Below are 25,843 nucleotides of genomic sequence, written 5' to 3'. Positions count from 1 at the left end.
TTTACAGCCAATTTTCCAAGAATATCTCAGCCTTCAAATAAGGTATGAATTTAATGTTGTTTTACCGAAACACCAAAAGTATTTTATTATTCATCAAGTCAACTTTGGTACAAGATAGGAATAATTATTTTGAGTAGGTACATTTTTGACTCAATTACGTACCTCTCATTGTAAATTTGATCTTTTAATGTTTTTTGGACATTTAAAAAATACCTACTTGCTTTATTTATAAAAAAGTAAATTGACATTTTGCTCCATAGCAAAGAATATGGACATCCACTAAGTGAACGTTTGTTAGCCATTTATCCAACTCGAAACAATCAAATGTGATTTTGCTAGCTGAATAGCTAATTGTACGCAACGCCACATCACCAGTTTTTTACATAAACTCCAGCATTACTGAACTTCCAATAATTTATTTATATACACCCTGACATGTTTGAATTCTACTACATACTAGTTAAATAAGTCATAATTCTTGAAAATATAACAAGGATGTTTCATGAGTAGAATTTTCAAAGTGTCTAGTCGAAGTCACCAAATATTGCCGCCATCTTCTTCTTGTCAATCGTTATGCCCCTACTGTGGAATAATTTCAAAGACTCATCAGTCGAATACCTCCTAGTGTCGAGGTAATAACGGGAGAACCTCCCTCTAGGAATTTCGGACAGGTAGACCCAATCGCTGGATGGAACGATAACATCTTTGCGGTCGCCCCAATAGTCCACTGAAGATATTTTTATTGTTTGCAAATCTTTCGACACGTACAGCATTCCAATTGTGTTCATGAAAAACTTACTTACGGCAGTTATCAAAACGGAAAATATTAAAGCTGAAAAAAATTAAACATTGTTTCAGATATAAAGCAAATCACCATTTTCCCCTCAAACCAAGGAAGCATATTAAATTTATAGTCACTCGAGTTTTAACTTATGCGTGATTAATTGTATTTGTTTGAACCAATTATGAAGATCGTATCCTATTAAATATATGTGTGTTGGTATGGCAAAGATGTTAAGCTGATTAATAGAATGTGACAATGCCTACTGAAGAGAGACGAAAGCTAGAGTCTGTCTTCTATAAACTGGCATGCGGTTTCCCCCCCGCTTCAGCATTCAGCACTGCATTCCCCCTCATTCCCTCCCATTGAAAACTTGCAACAGTCGAACGCGATGGCACAATGCTTTCCGTCCGCAAACAACGTGACGTGAATGCCAGCTTAAAGAATACAGACTACACACATTTGTGATTTATTTTCCCTCATTCTTATAGCTGAAGATTTTCAGTGACATTTGTGATAACTGACAGCAATTCAAACCATTAACCCATTGAAGACAGATTAAAATGGGAAAAATCTTGGACCAACAGTCAGATTTAATTTTGTAGTAAATTTTACTAAAACAGCCACAACTTTTATATTATATGATTAATTTGTAGGGTTTCAAGAAATATCTAAATGTAAAAAATAAAACATTTTTACTAAGGACAAGAGGCGTCAAATTGGCGCTGATGGTCTCCAATGGGTTAAAAACGGGGTCGATATGTGGATGACAGTGTGTGAAGTCATCATTATATACTTATGGCTATATATACATTAGTCACAAAATGATTCGTAATCGACTGACAACTAAAACATACGGCTGTCAAATGCACGATATGACATGATCTCTTGAATCTTAATTTTTCGTGTACTAAATTAAAGTTTTGCTGTTTTTTTTTAATTATTCTCGTGCTGCATTTCTCTTTCTAACAGAGTTTTTAAATCATATTTTTCGTTATCTATTACTTACAATTATTTGTTACAACTTTATGTTGTGACAAAAACGATATTACGTATCTCATTTAAACCACATGCAGTTTTAACTGAAATGTATGTCATGTTATAGATAATACCATAACAAAGTTAAATAACAGGAAAATTGCAGTGTTTTGAGACACTTTTTTGCATACCAAACGTCTAATGAATAAAACAAAATATTACTTACATACTTATGTATTTTTTGAAAGTATGTAGTTAATATTTTTTTTGATTTTTCGTTAAGTTGGCAAATGTTATAGGGGTTATAATGTTATAAAATATCAAAAGTTGGCGTCGAAATATAGGAAGAAATATAAACGGTAGGTAATATTTAACTATTTACATAACATCTTCTACTTAGTTTTTTCTACTTTTTACTATCTTTGGTGGCAACAAACTGTAAATTTAAAAAAAAAATTAGTAAAAGCTTGCATTCGAAAAAGAAATCACTGCAGGGGGAGGGAGGTTTCGGTCCGCCCCCTCCCCCCAGAAAATGTAAATATACGAATTATTTAGGTAAATGGAATTTTATTTCTTATTCCTCGTGTCCTCGTGACTTAGGATCGTGACCAGAATGATTTGGCTGTCAAACAACCTTCTCAACGAGTTAGCCCTACTCATCTCGGTAGTCTACCATAGAAAAGATCTGTAACCACTGGAAAACCTGTAACATTCATAACTATCTGGTGCATCCAACGTTTGCTTTAATATTTTGATTTGGCATGTCCTAAAGACAAGATAGCGCAAATGACACAAATGGACACTAGCTATCCCTAATAATAATTGTGACCCTTAAGCCAATGGGCTTTCAATAACCATGGATGTGACAGCTAGCAATAACTAATAAGTGAACACCCATAGTTATACTTTCAGGCCAAATGTTTATCGCTACAGTGTCTGGGTATGGGGTATGTAATGGTAAAATGCGGGTGTCCACAGTAGCCCTCTTCTTACCGCCATAAAAAATATTTTTTCAAAATGAAACCCCCCGAACCACTAGTCTATTTTTGTTCCACCATGAAAGTGGCGAAAAATAAGTACCTATATTCTGTTTAGATGTAGTACACCAAAAATGATTGTTTGAAACATCACGAATACCTAAATTTGTACATTTTAATCAACGGCGTAAAACAATTAATCATTTGTCAACTAGTGGACACCCTTAACTCCTGATTCAGCCATTTCTCTTTCTTTAGATCAGACAATGTTAATGATGCAGAGTACAATTTCAATAGGAGCAAAAGTGCTAGTAGACTGTAAATATATCTCTCTTAATATTCGTTGCCAAAATACTATAATCATTAAAATGGTGAGTAATTGTGCCGCAGATGCCCGTATGGGCTTTTATAATTTTTTTTTAACGAAAAGAGTTTATCCCATGTATACAATTAAATTAAATACCTTTTTCTGTCGGTGCAGATGCTTTTCAATCTAATAATTGTTAATTTAAAATTTGAACTTTTCATACATTTTGATGCATCATTATCACAAACTAAGATTATATTAGGTTGGTTAGGTTAGGTTAGGTTTGGTTTGGTCTAAAAAGAAAGTTATAAAATCTCATGGGGGCATCTGCGGCATATTTACCATTAAAATTATTGAATAGTTGAATAAGATTCTAAATTACAAACTGACCGGGATCTCAGGACATACCAGCATAAACTCGACTAAGCAAGGACGAATGGTAAGTCCGTGTCTAATCATACGATATCTAAGGGCTTGCGCAGACAGAGCGCGGTCAGGCGGTCTGCATTCCGCGTTCGGAGTTCGGCGTTCTTTGTACTGTATGGACTTCATACTGTATGGGTACACAGCCGGCGGTCAGACCGCGCCGGTCAATTGGAACGCTAGAGTTCTGGAGTTCTATGCCCGGAATTACAAAGAACGCCGTACCTCCCGTCCAGTCCCGTCATAGGAATTTGAGCAGTCACACAACATAGAGCGAAACCACACGGGGGAGTGAGTACGCAACAGCGGTGCTTTCTCACTTCTATATAGCGGTCTCGCATTATGCAGCGCTTGTGTCAGTACAACGTTTGTAAACAAATGGAACGCTTATTGTTGACCGCCACCTGTCTGCTGTCCCTGAACGTTAGCGGTCAACGGTCGGTTGAACGCAGAACTCCGACCGCTCTCTGTCTGCGCAAGCCCTAAAATATTTTCAACTCACTAGTAAATCCAACAGCTATTGCAGTGTCCACATTAATAACTTCAAAAAATCCTAAGAGTACTGCAGATGGAATTGATGCCAACGTAATTATATACTGAGGTTTTTTAGCACCATTTATAGCAGATATATATTGGATTTCTTTCAATTTATACACCATTTCAAATTTTGTGTCCGTTTCGACAATTTTTTCATCCACATATCCTCGCTCTTGGATCTTTCCGAAAGCTGGTAAATTTCTAAAAATGATATTTTGTTGTTTGATGTTTTGCATAAGTATATTTCTGGTACACAAGCTTTTTGAAAGCATAATGGCACGTGAATTCATGTTTGTATCCAACAAACAAGCCGATAACACAATAAGTTCTATAGCCGCAATTTAGAACGAAAATATAACTAAATCGACAAAATTGTATAACCTAAAAATAAATGACATCTATTCTATATATTTCTTCTTTATTTATGTAAAATTGTAAATAATATGGCTTCTGAATATTTGATTATTGAGTGGGTGTAGACTGCTTTTTATAATTTAGTATTTTATGAAACCTATTTATTCAGCCAATTTTTTGTGTAATTAATTTTTCTGACAGTCCACTTATTTCAATTAATTTTATTATTGTAACAAGTTGTATTTATTTATAATTTTGCATTTGTAACTGACCATAGACTATAGCTAATTTGCGTGGATCTGTCCATATCATATTATTGTCGATGGATCTGTCACACGTGCTTACTTCTGTCAAAGTATACTTGAGTTGTCTGTTTTTATTGAAAAACATTATTTCTAAAGGTGTAAATGATATCAGATATTAAATGAAATGACGAAACAATATAATCTAAAGGAAGCGTAAGTTATTTTCCTCTGATCATTGTTTTTTTTTGTCAAGTCCTTTTTACCGCTCGGTCTATAAAATTATAAACATTAATTTGAAGCACCTACAGGTAGTATTTTTTAACCTATCGCGTATTCTGATCGTGGTCTTTTGAGACCTAAAAACAAACCAAAATCTAACAACCTACAGTAACCCAGATATAAGTACAATGTGTTAGGTTTCCGTTTAAGTTTAGAAACTAAATACTTACCGACCGGAAAAGACAATATTGTATTTCTTCAAAATGTAATATTGTGATTGTTACTAAGTAACGAGAATTAAAAATATGGTTTCTCTTTAATAATTATCTTATTCTGCGTTTCCAATCTTACATTCCTCTGAAAAATTGACATGCATTCATTTTCATTTTTAATACATTCGGTTAAACACCCAAAGTTTGCCGAATTAAAAATTTTCACATGTCTTTTAGATATGGCAGTAGGTTATCTATTTTCTATTTAGCTTTTGTTAAATGGTCGTGTTACTCACCTATCAACTAACATGCCAACGCAAACGCGCCAGTCGCGGTGTTAGCACTAAATGAGTTAACGAAAACGAATAAGAATGTTTGACAAAACTTTGTATGCACTGTTTATGTTGGACCTTAGCCCATTGGTGCCCAAACATGAGTATAATTCTCGTGTTAGAACAGGTACTTGGTTTTTCAGTCATACTTATTTGTTTTCGTTGAATTAAGAATATATACTATATTACAGCAGCTGATGGTGTTAGTTAGTTTTTAGAAATTCCTTTAACCCTGCCTAAGCCAAACAATAATAGTTTAAAAATATTCTTTTATCTATAAAATATCTAAAAATATAATTTAATTGTATACTTAATTTTAAATATTTTATAGATAAATGAAAATTTTTTTGATTACTATCTATTATGGTTTGGTTATGCAAGGTTTAATTGAATTTTATAAACTAACCAGCATCATCTGCAATCTGTATTCTTAGTTCAATGAAAACAAATATGTACCTATGTCTGACAAAGTTTAGTGTGCATTATTTATGTCGGATCTTAACAGCTTATCTCCACCCCCCGCCACTGATATGTTGGTATCGAGTCCAATTTCAGTGTGCATCGAGCCTTAAAATAATGTACTGTATATTATTTTATTTTTTCCTTATACTATTACAGATTTGACGTTGAAGCTGAATATGGAGCCTTTTTCACAGGAGGCCGTGTTGAATGGACGACCGACGGCTGCAAAATGTTATGTCAGTGTTCCAATGCAATCAAAGTCGTCGATCTTGCGTCGGGCCTCATATCATCCACCTTAAGTCCTACTGAAGAAGAAATAGAAGAAGATACAATCTATTGTTTTGCTGTATCGAGAGACGATCAACATGTTATCACGGCTCACAAGAGTGGTCTTATAAGGCTGTGGTCTCTGACTGAAAATAAAGTCTTGAAAATGTGGCGATCTGTTCATAAAGGTCCAATAGCAAAACTGGCATTTGATGGAAGCGGTAATACTGTAGCTACGGGAGGATCCGACGGAACGGTGCGGCTGTGGGATGTCTCTCATCAGACTTGCACATGCTGTCTTCGTGGCTCTCAAGGCGTCTTCAGCGTTTTAGCTTTCCATCCTGATTCGTCAAAGAAACTGGTATTCGGCTCTGCTGACGATACTAAAATAAGAGCGTGGGAAACTGAGAAGGGCCAACAGAAGTATTTGTACTCTGGACATTTCAGCAAAATTACATCACTAAACTTCACATATGATGGAGTACACATGGTGAGTTCCGGAAGAGACCGCGTGCTTATTCTTTGGGATATTGAAAACGGTAAAGCAATCCGAACTCTCCCGGTCTATGAATGTCTGGAAGGAGCGGTAATGTTGCCGATTAAGTTTAACCTGCCGGATATAAAGATAACAAAAAACAGTGGAGGCATTTACGTGGCTTGCGCTGGAGAAAAGGGAACAATTAAAGTTTGGGATGTAAGTGCGAGTAAATTGATTTACACTCAAATTAACAGCGTTATATCACCTGCTGCGGAAGACAGTGGATTGGCCATCACTCAACTACTCTTTAACGAAGTCCGTTGTTGCTTATCTGCCGTGAGTGCTGACCACAATATTATCATCTATGATTTGGCGACTTTTGACTGCTCAAAACAAATGGTCGGTTTCACTGATGAGATTCTAGATTTAGTATACCTCGGAAAAGACGACACGCACATAGCTGTTGCGACTAACAGTATGGATATAAAAGTATACGAACTATCTACAATGAATTGTCATTTAGTCAAAGGGCATACGGATATCGTTTTGGCATTGGCAAACAGTCCGGTAAATAAAGATCTCCTTTTATCTTCCGGCAAAGATAACACTATCAGACTTTGGGCGATGAATCCTGACACTCATCAAATGCAGTGCATTGGCGTTGGAAGCAGGCACACTGCATCTGTAGGTTCAGTGTGCATGCCTCAACTATCTGTCTCATTCTGTGTTTCTGTTAGTCAAGACACATGCTTGAAAAGGTGGCAACTGTCATGCGAGATTGATTTTTCAAACAAACAAACCTTGACATCTACTCATACTGAAATCGGTCACCCGAAAGATATTAACTGTGTCACCGTTTCTCCGAACGATCGATTCGTAGCGACGGGTTCTCAAGACAAGACTGTTAAACTATGGTCCGCTGATGATTTGAGTTTATTGGGCACACTTCGAGGCCATAAAAGGGGTGTGTGGTGTGCCAAGTTTTCCCCTGTCGATCAAGTATTACTCACCAGCTCCGCAGACTGTACAATAAAGCTGTGGTCTCTGTCAGAACTAAACTGCTTGAAGACGATCGAAGGACACGACAGTTCTGTCCTAAGGGCAGACTTTTTATCGCGCGGTCTGCAAATTGTTTCGGCGGGAGCCGATGGTTTATTGAAAATCTGGAACATAAAAACATCAGAATGTGTATTATCTCTGGATAAACACGACGGGAGACTTTGGGCTTTGGCTGTATCAGAAAAAGAAGATAATATCATTACAGGAGGTGCCGATTCTCTTTTGGTAAAATGGAAGGATGTGACTGTAGAAAAGAAAGAAAATGAAGCGAAAGAAAGAGAAGAATTAGCATTACAAGAGCAGCAATTAAGTAATTTATTACACGAGAAGAAGTTATTAAAAGCGTTGAAATTAGCGTTACGCTTAGAGAAGCCGTACCACGTTTTAAAAATTGTTAATGAAATAATTAAAAATGAAGATAAAGATGCGTTGTCTGAAACAATCAAACAGTTGTCGCCACAACAACAAGAATCATTGTTGAATTGTTGCGTTACGTGGAATACAAACACTAAGAATTGCCAGGCGGCTCAAGTGGTGTTGAATGCTCTGTTGTCCGCGGGTGTTAGTTTGACTTCCGCAGGAGCAGCTTCCATCAGAGCATTACTTCCTTATACCAATAGACACATGCAACGGCTCACTGCAACTTTGCAAGACCTTCATTTCCTTACTTTTACTATGAACTGTATGCAACCACATGCGGCTAAAAATGTATAAATTGAACGAAACAAATATAAATATGTGTGAAATTATCATTTTATTTTATTAATACTTACATATAATTTAATCAACACCTAACACAATACACCACATATGTGTAAATTAAAGATTAAGTCATAAAAAATAATTCGTTTTTATTTTGACTGTTTATTTTTTATTTTAATAATATTGGTACATACTACCAATAAAAATTTATAAATAATCATTTTTGGTTTGGTGTAGCAACATTCTCAATGTCATACTAGCGCCCACACTGAAATGCCAATTTATGATGGTAGATCTATAATATGTTTATTCAATAAACTATTTTTTTATTCAACGAATAATTCACAAGACTTGAGAATGTAACATTCTATATTAATCTTTTATAATATAAGTTTTTTCTGGTGAGTAATATGCATGAGATGTTTTCAAATTATGTATGTTCAATCTATGATTTTGTCAAGTTTTTAAAGATTGTGCTCGATTCAAATTGAAGTAATTATTTAGGGACTACAAAAATTAAAGTAAAAATGCTAAGAAATAAACAAACTGGCGTTTAAATAAGAAATTAGTGCGCTATCCAAGATCTCTTACCGAATAGTATTGTACCTATTAGACTATTGGTGTTCATGTAGTGGCATAGGCCGTAGACCCCCCTCTATGTTTGTATTTTTAGTATCAGACTGGTATAGGCGTATATTATGGTATATCCAAAAAGTCGTGGGTTTCTAGATCCACTTTTCCAATTCTTCCCAACTTTTTTCGGTTACATGTAAGTTGTACGTATGCAGTTCATCGTGGGACACTTATTCGTGCGCCACAGTACGTGAAACATGAGTTGATATAACATTTTATCAAATGACGAGTTCTTCGTTGAAAATTTCACTGTGGAATACATTTGTTCGTATCTTACAAAATGCGGCGATAGTTTGCAAATAGTACCTACTGTTCCAATTAGATTAACTCTAACCTAGTAAAGACATCTCATAAAATTCGCCACATGTTGTAGCATACGTACAAATATACTCCACGGTGAAATGTTCAATGAAGAACTCGTCATTTGCTTAAATGTTACACAAACTCATGTTTCACGTACTGCGGCGCACGAATAAGTGTCCTGCGGTGAACACTACGGTGATACTTTATATTATTTCTGCACCACACTGAAAAACACTTCCGTACTTTTTTCAAACATTCATATTAATTTATTTAGAGCAGGTCATTCTGAAATATCACAAGATGCAATTGTTTTCTGATAAAGGTTTTTTATCACAGTACCTACTTTATATTTAGGTACATAAAAAACGTGTGAAAATTTTATGCCGATTACAATTAAAATTGTCACTTTGGATACTAGACCCGGATGTATATTGCCAAATCCTATTTATCAGAAAGCAAGGCAGAGGCAATTTTCGCGCCTACATCGATATAGCTTTTGACGACCGCATTTAAATGTCACCCTTATAAACTACAGCTACACACCCCACTTATTGGAAATCAGTACATCGCAGCCCGGTTGCACATTCAAACTAGTTTCGATTGCAACACATCGAATTTATTGATATGATTTTGTTGTCATACACAAAACACAATAATATGCAACTTAATGTACTGGCGCACATAGCGTCGGTGTGACATTTTTGGTCGAAAATAACATCTGCGAGTCGGTTATACAAATTTCATTCGACATGGACCGCAGTTAGAATCGGCTCATGTGTAGAACCAGCTTTTTCATTCATTTTATTTGTATGGATCCTGTTAAAAAAAATATAGTATACCTACTGTTTGGTAGATGTTAGCGATTTATCTTTCTATTACTTATTGAATATTAGCGGGCGGCCAAAAATACTATAGCGTGTACAATTGCAGCTTGGCATCTCTGATTTTATTTTCTAAAAATATTTACATAACTTTATTTACAAATAGAACCTTTATAAGAAGCAAATGTATGTATTACCGTACTATGTATACTATAATAAATACATTAATAATGCTATTGCACCACAACTGCTGTATCTATGGACCATATATAGGGATTGCAATACCGGTATTCCAGTATTTATCAATACCGAAATACCGGTTTCAAAAATCCAAAATACTGGAATTTTCGGTATTAATAAAGCACACTCGTTTACGTTTTTTAAAATGAATTATAAGTTATGTGCTGCTAAAATGCAAATATTATATTCAGTGAATCCAACAGAGATGAAAATATAATAAAAAAAATTTATCAAATATATTTATCTAAGTAATTGTCGCGATGAATTATAAAAATATTATTTCGAAATATAAAACATTCGTGACAAAAATGTTCATCATCATCATCAGTGGTGCAACAATCCGGTGTGGGTCTTCGCCTCCTCAAATAGCTCCCTCCACCTGTCCCTATCCAGTGTGGCCGCTTTCCAATTCGGTACCCCCAAAATACGGCAGTCACTGGCAGCTCCATCCAACCAGTGAATCTTTGGCCTGCCTCTTCTACACTCTTGGATTGCTGGACATCACTCTCTTCGCGGGTTCATTGTAATTCATAGGGTGCACATGACTTAGCCATCGCAGCCTCCCAATCTTAATTGATTGAACTGCGCTGCAATCTTCGTACAGCCCGTAGAGCTCAGCATTATATCTTCTCAAAAATGTTCAATTATTCTATAATGAAATTATTGATGACTACAAGCGTTGAATTTCAGAAGCTTTTCCTGCAGCCAGACTTATTTGCACTTGCTGAATTTTTGAGGGCTTTAGTTAAAATTATCAATATAAGTATTCAAATTATTTGTAAAAAGTACTACAATTATGATCAATATATATTTTTAAATGTCAACATAATAAATGTAAGTATGTAGGTTTTGCTATAAAATAATATTTTAAAAAGATTTTCATAGCTATATTTATTGATAAGCACCTGCTTTTGTTTTTTTAATATTTAAGAAATACCGAAAAACCGGTACCTATTGACATTTTCACGCCAGTGATATTATAATAACATAAAGATATTATATTTATTGCGTCCACCAATCTTAGAAGGAACCATATTTTCATTGTAATTAGATATACGTTAGATTAGTTATGTATAGCGACAAAACCTGCAAGAAAATACATACCAATGTCATGTGTTTTTATACTGCTACTAACTCGACATTAAAATAATCATTAACACGAAAGTGTCAAACTATTTTTATGAATAAATAATTCATGTTGACATAAGTGAGAAGAATTTGAATAAGAATGTAAAACATTACATTTGAGATAGTTTTATCCACTAGAAGTGAGTTACAAAATTTCAGATTATTTTACCATAGGTACCTGTATCGTCGCCATTCTGTTATATTCTACATATTATAGTATCCATCTATTGATCCTACTCCAACACGAGACACTGATTGCTTGAGAGTCTAGGTTACACGTTAATCTCATGTTTTTGCGTCTTCCTTCTTCTTCGGCCATATCCGACTCTTAGTTGGAGCATATGGACACCACGCGTCGCCTCCAAGAATCCCTGTCGCTCGCCAGTCTTCTTGCTTCATTCCAGGTCAAACCAACATCACGTAGCTCCACCGTATACACTCTATAGATAGTATTTAGCGGCCTTCCAGGACGGTCGGCTTGAAGAACAGGCAAGCCAGATTGAGGTTCCCTTATGGCATCCGCAGCACGTGGCCGAGCCAGGTCCAACGTCGCCTCTTCACTCTCAGCGTAATGAGAGGCTGCTTGGTGCGTTCTCTTATCTCCTCGTTGCTCCTAAAGTCATACCGACCGCACACCCAGTATCAGTCCCAAACATCCTTTTTCGAAGCTCAGTTTACGGTTGCTCTGAGCCTTCGTAAGGTGCCATGATTCGCTATCGTAAAGCAGCACCGTCAGAATGCAAGCGTCGAATAGGCGGCATTTAGGTTTGACCGAGAATAATCGTGAGTCCCACACACTCCGCATCGAGTTGAATGTTGCTCCAGCCATTCCCACTCGGATAGCGATCTCTCTGCAAAATTCAATCTTCCGTAATACGTACCTCAAGTATTTGAAACTGTTGACGCTCTCGATGTTTTGCTCGTCGCTAATTATAGGGAAATCTGGATCAGGACAGGTGCTATTGCACAAAACGGGAATGGGACGATTTGGCACCGCGAACTGGCCTCCGCCGATTGGCCTCCGGTAATTGGCCGCCGGTACAATCGAACGCCGGCCCAATTGGACGCCGACCCAATTCGACGCCGACCCAATTGGCCTCCGGGAGGATTGGACGCCGCACAGTTGAATTAAATGCGCAAAGGAATAGACGTACGTTACGATTTGTTGAAGTAAATAAGCAAGTCAGTTTAATATGCTTCTATCTTCTCAGTAATTGTACCTTATACATTTTGCGCTTGACAGATTGATAGATTGAGAATAATTATTATGCCTTATGATGTTTTTTATAAGAAAATAATTCTTCCCTCGTTAAAACTTAAAGATGTGCATAATCAATTAATTTATAGTCTATACATGGGTACGTATTTATATTTACAACAAATATTAAAAATAACGTTAGATGTTAGAATGAAAATAACATTATATTTCAGCCTTTTATCGACTTAATATTATAATAAAGCTTAAACATGTATATTATTGTGCATAAATGCGTATTTTAAGATTGTATAAAATTACAAACAAAATATTAACTAAGTTATCTGCTAAGTATAAATGTTTCAGTAGTTTGATTGATAAACTACTTAGGTACTGGGTGCCGAACGAAATCCCGAAGGCCGAAATCCCGAGTGCTGAAATCCCGAATGGCCGAAATCCCGAAAAATAAAAAAATACAAACATCAATAATTGCGCAATTTTTGCAATAGAGACAAAAAGCCATTTTTTGTGGAAATATAAAAAAATGTAAAATACAAACATCAACAATTGCGCAATCGTGAGCGCAATTTTTGTAAGAGAGACAAATCCCATTTTTTCAGAAAATGGGTTTTTCCGATTGCGCAATTTTTTTTCAGGAGAGACCATTTTGTAGAACGAATGGATTTTGTGTCTCTTGCAAAAATTGCGCAATTCACGATTGCGCAATTGTTGGTGTTTGTATTTTTCATTTTTTTATATTTCCACAAAAAATGGGTTTTTGTGTCTCTTGCAAAAATTGCGCAATTATTGATGTTTGTATTTTTTTTTTATTTTTCGGGATTTCGGCCTTCGGGATTCCGGTTATTCGGGATTTCAGCGTTCGGGATTTCAGCTTTCGGGATTTAGGCTTTCGAGATTTCGACCATTCGGGATTTCAGCATTCAGGATTTCGGCCTTCGGGATTTCGTCCGGCACCCAGTACCTAAGTAGTTTATCAATCAAACTACTGAAACATTTATACTTAGCAGATAACTTAGTTAATATTTTGTTTGTAATTTCATACTATCTTAAAATACGCATTTATGCACAATAATATACATGTTCAAGCTTTATTATAATATTAAGTCGATAAGACGCTGAAATATAATGTAATTTTCATTCTAACATCTAACATTATTTTTAATATTTGTTGTAAATATAAATAAGTACCCATGTATAGACAATAAATTAATTGATTATGCACATCTTTAAGTTTTAACGAGGGAAGAATTATTTTCTTTTAATAAACATCATAAGGCATAATAATTATTCTCAATATATATTAAAAATGTGTCAAGCGCGAAATGTATAAAGGTACGACTACTGAGAAGATAGAAGCATATTAAACTGACTTGCTTATTTACTCCAACAAATCGTAACGTACGTCTATTCCTTTGCGCATTTAATTCAACTGTGCGGCGTCCAATCCTCCCGGAGGCCAATTGGGTCGGCGTCGAATTGGGTCGGCGTCCAATTGGGCAGGCGTCCGATTGTACCGGCGGCCAATTACCGGAGGCCAATCGGCGGAGGCCAGTTCGCGGTGCCAAATCGTCTTAGACCCGCACAAAACGTTGGTTTTCTTCACGTTGATTTTCAAAAGTTATCAGGCAACCTGTCGATTACCCCTTGCAAAATGCCATCTGCCGTGATGTATACTCTCAGGTATTTGAAGCTGTCTACGCTCTCGATGTTTTGCCCGTCGCTAATCAGGGGAAATCTGGATCAGAGCAGATGCACAAAATATTGGTTTTCTTCGTGTTAATTTTCAAACCAAGTTGTCATGCAACCTGTCGATTGTCTCTTGAATGCCTTCGATTCACTTGTCGAATAGGACAGCGTCATCGGCGTATTCCAGGTCGCATAGCTTCACCGTAGGGGTAACAGGTATGCCTCGGTCAGGTGGTATTGACTTCCGTAGTATGAAGTCAAAGAGGATGATGAAGAGAACAGAGCAAGGACAAAACCCTCTCTGACTCCGTTTGTGACCCCGAACCATCCCGTGACACTGTCACCAATTCTGACACAGCACTCGCTATTCTTGTGCAAGGATTTAATTATGGCAATAATCTTGGGAGGGATCCGGTATGCTCCAGAGGGGGGGAAGGTGCGGACTGTCGAAATACTTCTCATAATCCACAAAGCAGCAGGCCAACGGACTGTTCAGCTCATGGCTCTGCTGGAGAAGACATCGAAGGTTGTGGATTTGGTCTGCACACGTTCATCCAGGCAGAAACCCAGTCTGTTTTGGTTTTGAATCTAAACACTTTTAATTTTTAGCTCTAAATATTAACCTCAGATTCTTTTTTCAAATATCAGCAAACCGTTTTCAGATGATTTACATACTACCATTGGCGAAAACTAGAGGTTGTGATCGAGAATAATTCATGAGATATAATAATAAGATTGGTTCACTTTTTGTGTTCAGAATTTTGAGATTTTCATTTATTCTCAAAAAATTGAGAAATTCAGTAGGAACATAATTTAATCCACGAGTCAGGATTTTTGAATTGAATTTCGAAAGAAAAAATGGAAGAAAGTTAAAAAATAATATAAAGTTATCGACTTTCATTCTTGGTGAAAATAATTCTCAAGTAATTAATTACTACATTAGAATTTTGAAAAATCAAATAAACCAATCTCGAATTCTCTCCATAATCAAATAATATTCGTAAATTTTCTTGAAAATCGAGAAAAGTAGAGAAATCACAGGCTCTGGAAGTATTTTATATACCTATCTGAAATTTCGATGTCTGAGATAGCAATTTGAACTTCAAACTCTAAAAAAATATCTATTGGTTATCTGTAGGCATTTTGTCTTTTGATGTTCTTGGATAGTTGATACCATACATTGCTGAAAATGAAGTATAGGCGAGAAATGCACGTTGACATAATTCATATCTTAATGGAAAATAATAAAAATAATAAAATTATGGAAATAGGATCAAAAAATAATAAATAAAAGATTATTATAAATCTAATAAGATTAGAACATTACTTTCTGCAATGCTCCACGAACAATGCTATAAGTATGTCCATCTCGTTCCTATAAGATAGCTCACGGTGAACTGTGCTATGGCGAAATGTAATACGTACAATTTACATGTAACCGTAGGTAGTTCAACCCGTCTGGTTTAAACGTTTCGCGAGATATCTTCTGCAGTGAAGTGCACCGTGACAAATTAGCATTGCATGCGCGCCTTGGTGATTTTTATTCACCACATCTGCAGCATTTTTTAAGCATTTCTCGACTAGTTGCGCCTCTGCAAAGCGTGGATCGAACCTGCCGACATTATAACGTATTTTAAATTTACGAGTACAAATCAGTCGACAAAAACAGTCGTATTTTTTCCACAATAAACGCGCTATACTCAATCAAATTCACGTTGGCTGTATAACGATTTATACACAAACTTCATTACAATAATTAAAAGTCATCAACTTCCATTCAAAAACAATTCAAATTGAAAATAAATATAAATCTTTAAAATAAACCGATTTAAATAAATTTATTTTAATGGTGTGGTTTATAACTAATTTTATAGTATTAATTAAGTGAAAGTGTAGGTAATTAGTGAGAAACAAACTACGGTAAATAAAATTGTCAACCTTTTTTTTGCTATGTTAATGGTATGAAAATTTAGTCTCAAAACTGTAGGTAGTTAGTTATAAGATATCATTTTTCTTCAAAGTTTATATTATTTAACCTAATACTGCCACGGACCATGGGCCCCACATCGTGAAGCATGCCCCCAGGCTAGTAGCTTTGGCGGCCCCCCCTACCTATCGCTAAGGATAAAGGCAGTGTGACGCTCTACAGTAGCGTTTTCCAAATGGTTTACGCCGAAAAAATAATGGGTATACATATTTAGTGTTTTATTGTATATTTTAATACATCCATTTGAATAATGGAGATGTCGAGTATTGATACACAATTAAAACTTGTATCATACAACCACACAATTTTAAATAATAATATTACTGAAGGAAAATAGCGCGCAAACGACTTTTTTACTATCAATTCAAATTTGTGATGTGTGTTTATCTCACTTATCTGGTCGACTCGCCCCGCCGGGCCCCTCCTGAGCCCGGGCCCCCAGGCTAGAGCCCTGTCAGCCCCTTCCCCCCCCCTTGTGGTGTGCATGCAGGAAACCCACCATAAGATTGAATCTTGTCTTTTGGAAAACTATAATTTATATAATTTAAACTCCTATAATTTCTTTGTGGAATTTATTAATTCAGATGTATTGATAAGATTCTTTATTTTTCCCATATTCGCATGTACCTATGCATAATGGTCAATTTGGCATATTCATATAATTTTTCAATTGTTAGATTTATTTTTCATTTTCTTTCACGGAGAACCTTCGATGTCAACTTCCTTGTTTATTCTAGCTGAAAGTTTCAAGTCTTAAAAAGACACTTGAAGTATCATAAAGTTTGACATCTTATACTAAACATGATTGAATTTAGCGTTTTTTTTTTAAATATATTGAGGAACTCAATTACAACACAACATTAAAAAACCCATGTCAAAATCGAAGAATTATAAACAAAAAGTTATTTATTATTAAAGAACAGTTAGGTATATGCAATTTGGATTGTAACCTGGGCAATTCTATTGGAATCGTGGAAGAAAACGTTTATACTGATTTGATTATGATACAAAATTGTCAACAGTTAACTTTTGTTTAAAACATTTTTTTAATTTATAAGTAATTGTAAAATGAACTATATTAAAATTTAATTATATTATGGTCATTCCATTAAGAAAATAATCTTTATATTGCACGATTTCCTCATTTATCATGGAAACCACTGGGTATATTATTATATCGCGATCATATTGAGATAGCATTTACTTGGTGGAATTTAATTTTAGTTAGCAGTGGGTGGGTATTATACTACTAGTATAATATTGTTTCATCGCTTTGGTCCCAGTTATCAGTGTAGTTATCTCAGAAATTTTAAATAAGCCGCGTTGAGTTATTTAAATTTACTTTAATGGAACTAGTAATTATGTATGTCTTCCATTGTTAATAAGCATTTAATATATAAAGAAAAGTTTGTAAGTTTAGTTACAAACTTTTGGCATAACATTTTTTTTTTTTTAAATCAGAATGCTATATTTTGAGACGAAGTTTCATAATATAAATGCCGTAAGTAGTCTTACTAACCATTAAAGGTTCACCAAGTAATTATTGTAAAAATCAATATTTCATGAGACTTTTAAACTTTTATTTTTATGTAATATTATATTTTAGATAAACAAATAAAAAAACATACGATATAACACCTTTTTAAATACTCTAAATTAGAAATACTACCATTGAAAGTGTTAAAAGCTGATGATGTTAAGTTATTACTCTACTAAAAGCTGCGACGGATTAAATCTCAAATTACACTGATTATCGTAATATCGATACGCAATTCGAAAAATCAAATAAGCACTTGTTTTATAAATATTTTTGCATTTTTAGAGGGCGGTTTTGTTTTGGCGGATTTGTCCGGGCGATATTGACGAGCACTGGCACGGGCGGGCGCATTTGGTTTGGCAGCAAGGTCTGGGCGGCAATGTCCGGAAGATTTTGTCGGGGTGCCATTAAACTTTGTTATAACCCTATTGAATGAATATTTTAATTTCTAATGTGAGGTTATCATGATATTATTATGTATTATAAATAATGAATTTTTAATACTCATTAACAACGATTCAACAAAATCGTTTTAGTACTTATTGATTTTTATAATCTCTGTGCAAGTATAAATTGATGCGATCGTAAATGATTAATTTCTGTAAATTATTTCCGCATGAATGGCAGCAAACAATAACCACAAAAAATAACATACCTAAGTATGTTCTTATAGTAAAATAATAACATTATTAATATTAGCATAATCTTCGATAAAAATGGCGTAATAGTGCATTTTTATGTGACAAATTCACAACGGTTGTGATAAGCGGGACAATACATATTTATAAATTTAATTTTATTTAAAATATCATTTCACACTTAGTTAGTATACAAAACACTAGATATACAAGTATTTGTGACAATAATAACACAGTGTGTTTACCTTAATTTTTTAGATTCCGAATTGAGAATTTTTTGACATATAATTTATAATTTAAATTACAATTAAAAAATATTAAAAGTTTTCGGAAAATAACTGTCGTAGGATTGTAGGTTTAAGGTAAAGTCTCATAAATCAAAATGAAAGGCGCAAGGCATAATTAGTAATGTCAATATTTTTATGAACTGATTACATGGAAGTTTTGTATTATTTAAGAAAACGAAAATTGCCGTGTTAAAGTATTTTTTATTTTGTTAGAAAAAATCGCCTGAACTATCTAGTCATGCAGCTTGGCATAAAACAGTTACCACGCGCTATCTAATAATACCATAATATAGTTGTTATTTTCAAGATGGCCGCCGGCATAGGGTTCCTATTAAAAATAGAAAACTATGGTTCTAACCATCACCTAACTAATTAGACCTATTAAAAATTTCTTTATGCCAATTTTTATCAAGGCGATAATTTGAAAGAATTAAAAAATGTAGGTATAGCCTTTATTTGAGATGCGACGGCATTTATTTACAATGCTTTTAATTCTGAATAAATCCAAATTGCAAGACTTTAAAATATATAATAATATTATACAAATTTAAATCTATGTATCGCAAGCCTTTGTATTTACCGTAATTGTTATCAAATATTAATATAGAATTAATATTAAATTCTCCAATGTAATATAATTGGAAAATATTGTTTTCAGATAAATAATATATAGCTAATATTTATTCATACAAATTCAGCACTCGAAATGGAGAATTTTACGAACCGGAGCGCTCGGTAATTTTATGAAAATATTAACATAGTTATCTAATTTTATGTGTTTTATAAAAAATAAGTGTGATTTTTTGTTATATTATGCCATTCTAGCTCAAATGGTAAAATTATTTTTTCCATGAGACGGAACGACAATGTTGCCGATTTTACGACCCGGAACGGCGCTCCGATGGGTTCCGGTCCACTTCGAGCCCTATACAGTTCGATCGATGAAAATTACATTCGACTTGAATGCGTTTCTGCCATTTGTGAATCTGCATATTATTCTGAATCAAAATATCTTGTTTTAGTAAATAACTATTTAACTATGAATATGCGCAGATGCAATTTCTTCTCATGCGCAAGGATTATGCATTGCTAATGTGACTGTAATTACGGTTACCATTTCTGACTGTACTTAGATCAAGTTTATTACATTTTCCGACCATGTTCGATCCTAATAGGATCAAATGGGCCTCCACGGAGTGGAGGTTTGTATTAACAGATTTTGTTTTTTACGAAAAATGGATGTCAGCCACTTGCTCAACCTATTAGGTCCATACTCTGACTCATACACAAATTGAAAATTACATGACGTGTACTTGCCAGACCCAGGATTCAAGCCTGGGACCCGCAATGCTATAGTCCGACACTCAAGCCTTGCAACTATCGTGGGTATAATACATACATACAATAAGACATAACTATCTGTCAATCGGCACCGCTCCGACTATGTATTACTTCGTTTCAAAACTATCGAACCTAACAGTAGTGTAATATCATTAAAAGTTATATTACAAGTAACATAAAATTTTACGATAAACTTCATTGGGTGTTGATCAGCGTTGTCAGATGTCCCGATTTTTGTGAGACATCCCGCTCGCAAAAATAGATTGTCCCGCGCGGGACAATGAAATTCACGAGTATTCAACAAATACAAATAAAATTTGTAGGTTAAGACAAAATGCACAGTTGTGTTTTGTAGTATTTTTTTGAAATACGCCATTTCTATTGGCATTTCCCAGTGGTTAGATTACATACAACATACGGCCGTAGCCATAAATTGACAAACGATAACTGAAGTAAGGAGTAAGATCATGATCATGTTTAACATGTACCGAACCGGAAAAAAATCTTTTTTCGGTCTGGGTTAGAGTTTTGTAGTTTTTGTTGTGTCATTTTATGATTCATATTATAGAAATAAACATGAGAAAGATTTAGATTTAGATTGTCCTGCTTTTTGTTCCAAAATCCCAATTTTATTAATTGCACATGGTAAAAATCCCGCTTTGGTAAAATAATTTTCTGGCAACGCTGTTATATTATTAAAAACATGAACATTCCTCGTTTTTGTTTATGCCTCTACTAGAAATGCAAACAATTTTTACGACTGTGTTTTTCTTTGATAATAAATATTGCATTAAAATTATGAAAAAATAGTTATTGTTTAAAATAAATAATTTATTATGCAGGTTAAGTAGGTACTTAAGTTCTTTATTTTATTTTTTATTTTAGAAACATCGATTTTTCTAAAAAATGAAAATTTATTTAACGTCAACTTAATCAACTTACTCGTTTGTATACAGGACAATTATTATTAGCAACACGGAATTCATTATTTTTCATTAAATTAGATCACTAACATAACCTTCCTTGTATTACGAATAAATGTGCCTAAAAATCTAGATCCCCGATTTGAAATTTTAAGGACAAACTTTGCATGTAGGTACCTACTGTTTTAATAAATAACTGTTCCTCATAAAATATTTTAACCAATTTCAAACCACAATGATAAAAACCCATATCATATAATTAATTTATAAAAACGAAATACCGAATGGGTAGAGTTGAGTATTTCCCGAGAAAATCTCAATCTCGAGATTCGGGATTTTCAGAAAAGAATTCTCGAGAATTCTCGAGATATCGGGAAATTAAATAAAACCTGTAAAAATCCTATAATCATTGTAAAAACAGACAAATTTCAAAAAAATATGTTTTTTTTATTTATGTAAGAAGACAAACAAAATAGATCTAGGAAAACAAAAATAATTCAAAACATTACTTGATGAAACTTACATTAATTAAAATGAAATTTCAAAAAACACAGACTGTCAATCGCTGCGTCTGACAATCGCGTACGCTTTTGAGACACTCCCTGAGAATTTCCTGATGTTGCAAAAATTGCGCTCATTTTGAGTCGACGTTGGCTTATTGTGTTAAATGCCACCTTTTCTGTCCACTTTTTTTGTATAGAAAATCGTTTTTTCAATTAATTCATTAAATTAATTAGATTCGGGAAAATAATTCCCGTCGGGAAATTCCCGAAACCCAACTCTACTAATGGGTACAAATAATTATAACACTATTTTTTAAGTTATACTTCTTTTGAGACTAGAGTGAAATTGAGAGCTGCGCGCGCATACCGTTACGACAGTATGAAAATAACTGCGAATTTGTCAACTGTATACGTATAATGATCGTATAATTGTTGAAACGTAATATTATTATTGGCCAAAATAAAATAAAAACAACGAGGAATAATTACATAATATATAATTTATTTAGTGATATAAATTAAAGTGTATAGAAATAAACCAGCGCCACTCCAATAAGCGGCCCTCCTTTATTCTAGTTTTTTCGATGACGAAGACTAACGCGGAAAATTGTCGGCACTATCGAAAGAAAAACATTAAAATGGCTTTGAATGAAAATGAGTCATAAAATCACGGATCTTCCACGTTTGATAATTATCATACAACATTGCAAACTGCTCTACTAATATCAACGGACAATCATCAACGGTTTCGAGCTCAGAGAAAAAAACCAGCAACCAATTGACACGTCACGGATACATCAAGTTACTATGGACCAAAACTCTCCAAAACTTCTGGACATGAAGAAATGTTAACCAAGATTATACTTACTTAATATATCTGAAGCAAATATTAAACTATACACCACATGCATTCAAGGTTTTAAAAAAATATTATATATCATTAATATCAATATACAATCGTTTCAAATTTCGAGAAATACCTCATGATCTACCAGCGTTTTAATTTCGGAAAGACTTATATCACCACGTATTCCTTTCATGCAGATATGAAGACTGAGACACGGAAATGGTCATTACGGTATATATTTTATCGTATTTTCTACTTATTTGTTTTGTTTTTGTTTTGTTACGCCAAAGAAGTATAACTTCTAACGCACATAATATGTACTTATAAGTACACGCACCGATTTTTTATAATGAATCAAATAAGTACCTAATAAATATATTAAAAGCAACATTAAAATTGTATTAGATACCTAATATATTATTTAAAATATCTATGAAACACCTGACATTCTAATGTAAGATAATTAATGGGTAAAATACTAATTAAGGGCGATACCACTACAACTGGAACAATTCGTCAAAACTGCACTTATCCTGATCACAGAAATTCGCAATATTCTACATAAATAGCAACATGTGGTGTCTTCCTCTTCCATGTAGATATGCCGTTGATCCGCGACTCGCAATGAATAGAAGCGGACCAGAACGCAGCTCCATCTCGTGATATCCTCAAACTACGATCGGTTCTTCTTAAAGTTAAAAATTGCATTCTGGTTCTTATATTCTTAAGAAAATATTTAAACTTATCAAAGTTTAATACGACATTTATAAAAATAATAATAACAACATGTCGTAAACTCCTATCTCTACAAGTAATAATATTATGCTTTTATGTTATTTTTAATATAGGTAGTCAATTTCGGCCTTCAGCGAACAGACTTTATTTTTTATGTTAAACCATTTATAGCCTATGAGTTTAAACATAATAATAAATTGGTACCTAATGAAAATAATCATATTGTGATTGGTTCCCTTGTCTCTTGAATTTATTTATTTAAGAAAAAAAAGAGTTCATACCAAATTATTATTTCAAGACGTTCACGACATGACATTGAAAAGAACAGATAAATCAAGTTGGTAGATAAAAAACAAACCAAAAATAATATTACAGCAAAAAAATAAAACAATGATTCAATAAAAATACAAATTAAATAATAATAGAATCACTAAAAATGTCTACATCTCTAGGGAGTGCATTGGCCAGCTGCACAGCCCTCGTTATTGGTGTCTGATAAGCCTGACACGAGAAAACAGTTTTCATCCAAAAAAGGTATTGATTCTGCCTTTCTGCATCAGCCGTTCTTGATTTAAGGTCTTCATGCGTGGTTTATTCATATCTCTCGACCATGTCCGATCCTAATAAGACTATATGGGCCTCCATGGCGTGGAGGTCTGTATTAACAGATTTTTATTTTTACGAGAAATGGATGTCAGCCACTTACTCAACCTTCTTCTTCTTTCTTCTTCTTTTGCCATATCCGCCCCTTAACTGGAGCATATGGACACCACACAGTGCCTTCAAGAATCCCTGTCGCTCGCCAGTCTTCTTGCTTCGTTCCAGGTCAAACCAGCATCCCGTAGCTCCGCCGTATACACTTTGTAGATTGTATTTAGCGGCCTTCCAGGACGCCGGAATCCGGGAGGTTGAAAAACAGGCAAGCCAGGTTGAAGCTCTCTTCTAGCATCCGCAGCACGTGGCCGAGCCAGGTCCAACGTCGCCTCTTCACTTTCAGCGTGATGAGAGGCTGCTTGGTGCGTTCTTTTATCTCCTCGTTGCTCCTAAAGTCATACCACCGCATACCCAGTATTCGTCGCAAACATCTGTTTTCGAAGCTCAGTATACGGTTGCTCTGAGCCTTCGTAGGGTGCATGATTCGCTACCGTAAGAACCATCAGAATGCAAGCGTCAAATAGGCGGCATTTGGTTTTGACCGAGTACAATCGTGAGTCCCAGACATTCCGCATCGAGTTGAATGTTACTCCAGCCATTCCCATTCGGATAGCGAACTCTTTCTGCAAAATGCCATCTCCCGTGATGTGTACCCCCAGGTACTTGAAGCTGTCGACGCTCTCGATGTTTTGTCCGTCGCTAATCAGAGGGAAATCTGGATCAGGACAGGTGCTATTACACAAGACGTTGGTTTTCTTCGGGTTGATTTTCAAACCAACGCGAGAGGAGTTGTTATACAACCTGTTTGTCTCTTGAATGCCCTCGATTGAGTTTTCGAATAGGACAGCGTCATCGGCGTAGTCCAGGTCGCATAGCTTCACCGTGGGGATAACAGGTATGCCTCGGTCGGGTGGTATTGACTTCCGTAGTATGAAGTCAGAGAGAATTATGTAGAGAAACGGTGAAAGGACACAACCCTGTCTGACTCCGGTCGTGACCCCGAACCATTCCGTGACAGTGTCTCCAATTCTGACACAGCATTCGCTATTCTCGTGTAAGCTTTTGATTATGGCAATGATCTTGGGAGGGATCCCGTATGCTCCCAGTATCATCCAGAGGGAGGGGCGGTGCGGACTGTCGAAAGCCCTTTCAAAGCAGCAAGCCATCGGACTGTTCAGCTCATGGCTCTGCTGGAGAAGACATCGAAGGTTGTGGATTTATTATTAATCAACCTATTAGGTCCATACTCTGAGACTCATAGCCAAATTGAAAAACAATTTGTGTAAGTACCAGACCCAGGATTCGATCCTGGGACCCAAGACGCTATAGGCCGACGCTTAAGCCGCGCGGCTGCGGAGCTTATTCATATTCATTTCAAACGATATGTTTTATAATATAGTTGAAATGCTTTAATATATTTATGCTGTTTCAAAAATCATATTTACCCTTAACTCAACTTTCACAGCCGCAATCTTTACGTAATCTATAATTTATACAAATAAGATGTAGTATTATTTTGGCGTACTTCTCGTGAGATTTATTTTAATCGATAATTTTTGTAACCGCATAATATTAAAAATATATATATATTTATGATGAGCCTTGATGCTTTACATATCCTTGCGATGAATTAGATAGCTACGCCACTGATTTTAATTCCACCTTTGTTCAGATAATCGAGGTTCTACTTTACCTAGGTCTTAAAAAGTTGTCTATAACTCAGTATTGTGTTAGCTTTGGTGAAAAGAAGTAATTTTACACATATCTCCATTTTATTTTTGCACAAAGTATTTTTCATGAGCTTCTTTGTTCCCCTAAAAATAATGTGTCGTAAATGATCTATGAAAATGTTAAATAATGATTAAAAACCAAACGATAATAATAATTATTAATACTAAATACTGTATATTCCAATAAAATGTCAGTGATAGATAAAACTATAAAGTGACAATCATAACTGCCAAATTGGAGTGATAGCGATGAAATGTAGCAGAATAGCATCTCTAGTCTGTATATAAGGTAAATACGCAA

The 25,843-nt window shown here is 34.9% G+C and overlaps 1 protein-coding gene across 1 annotated transcript; it reads left to right on the top strand.

Moving 5' to 3' along the window:
* Window positions 1-4,700: 4,700 nt before the first annotated feature.
* Window positions 4,701-8,380, top strand: LOC147070092 (transducin beta-like protein 3). The gene is made up of 2 exons (XM_085949957.1): window positions 4,701-4,815; window positions 5,984-8,380. The coding sequence occupies exons 1-2, from the start codon at window positions 4,787-4,789 to the stop codon at window positions 8,343-8,345; spliced, it is 2,391 nt and encodes a 796-aa protein (XP_085806083.1). The 5' UTR covers window positions 4,701-4,786; the 3' UTR covers window positions 8,346-8,380.
* The last annotated feature ends 17,463 nt before the right edge of the window (window positions 8,381-25,843 follow it).

Source organism: Rhyacophila brunnea, unplaced genomic scaffold (assembly GCF_057557595.1).
Source record: "Rhyacophila brunnea isolate RB1 unplaced genomic scaffold, BYU_Rbru_1.0 scaffold_22, whole genome shotgun sequence".
Lineage (NCBI taxonomy): Eukaryota > Metazoa > Arthropoda > Insecta > Trichoptera > Rhyacophilidae > Rhyacophila > Rhyacophila brunnea.
Note: the sequence above shows the minus strand (reverse complement) of the source record. Positions and strands in the feature narration are given on the sequence as shown.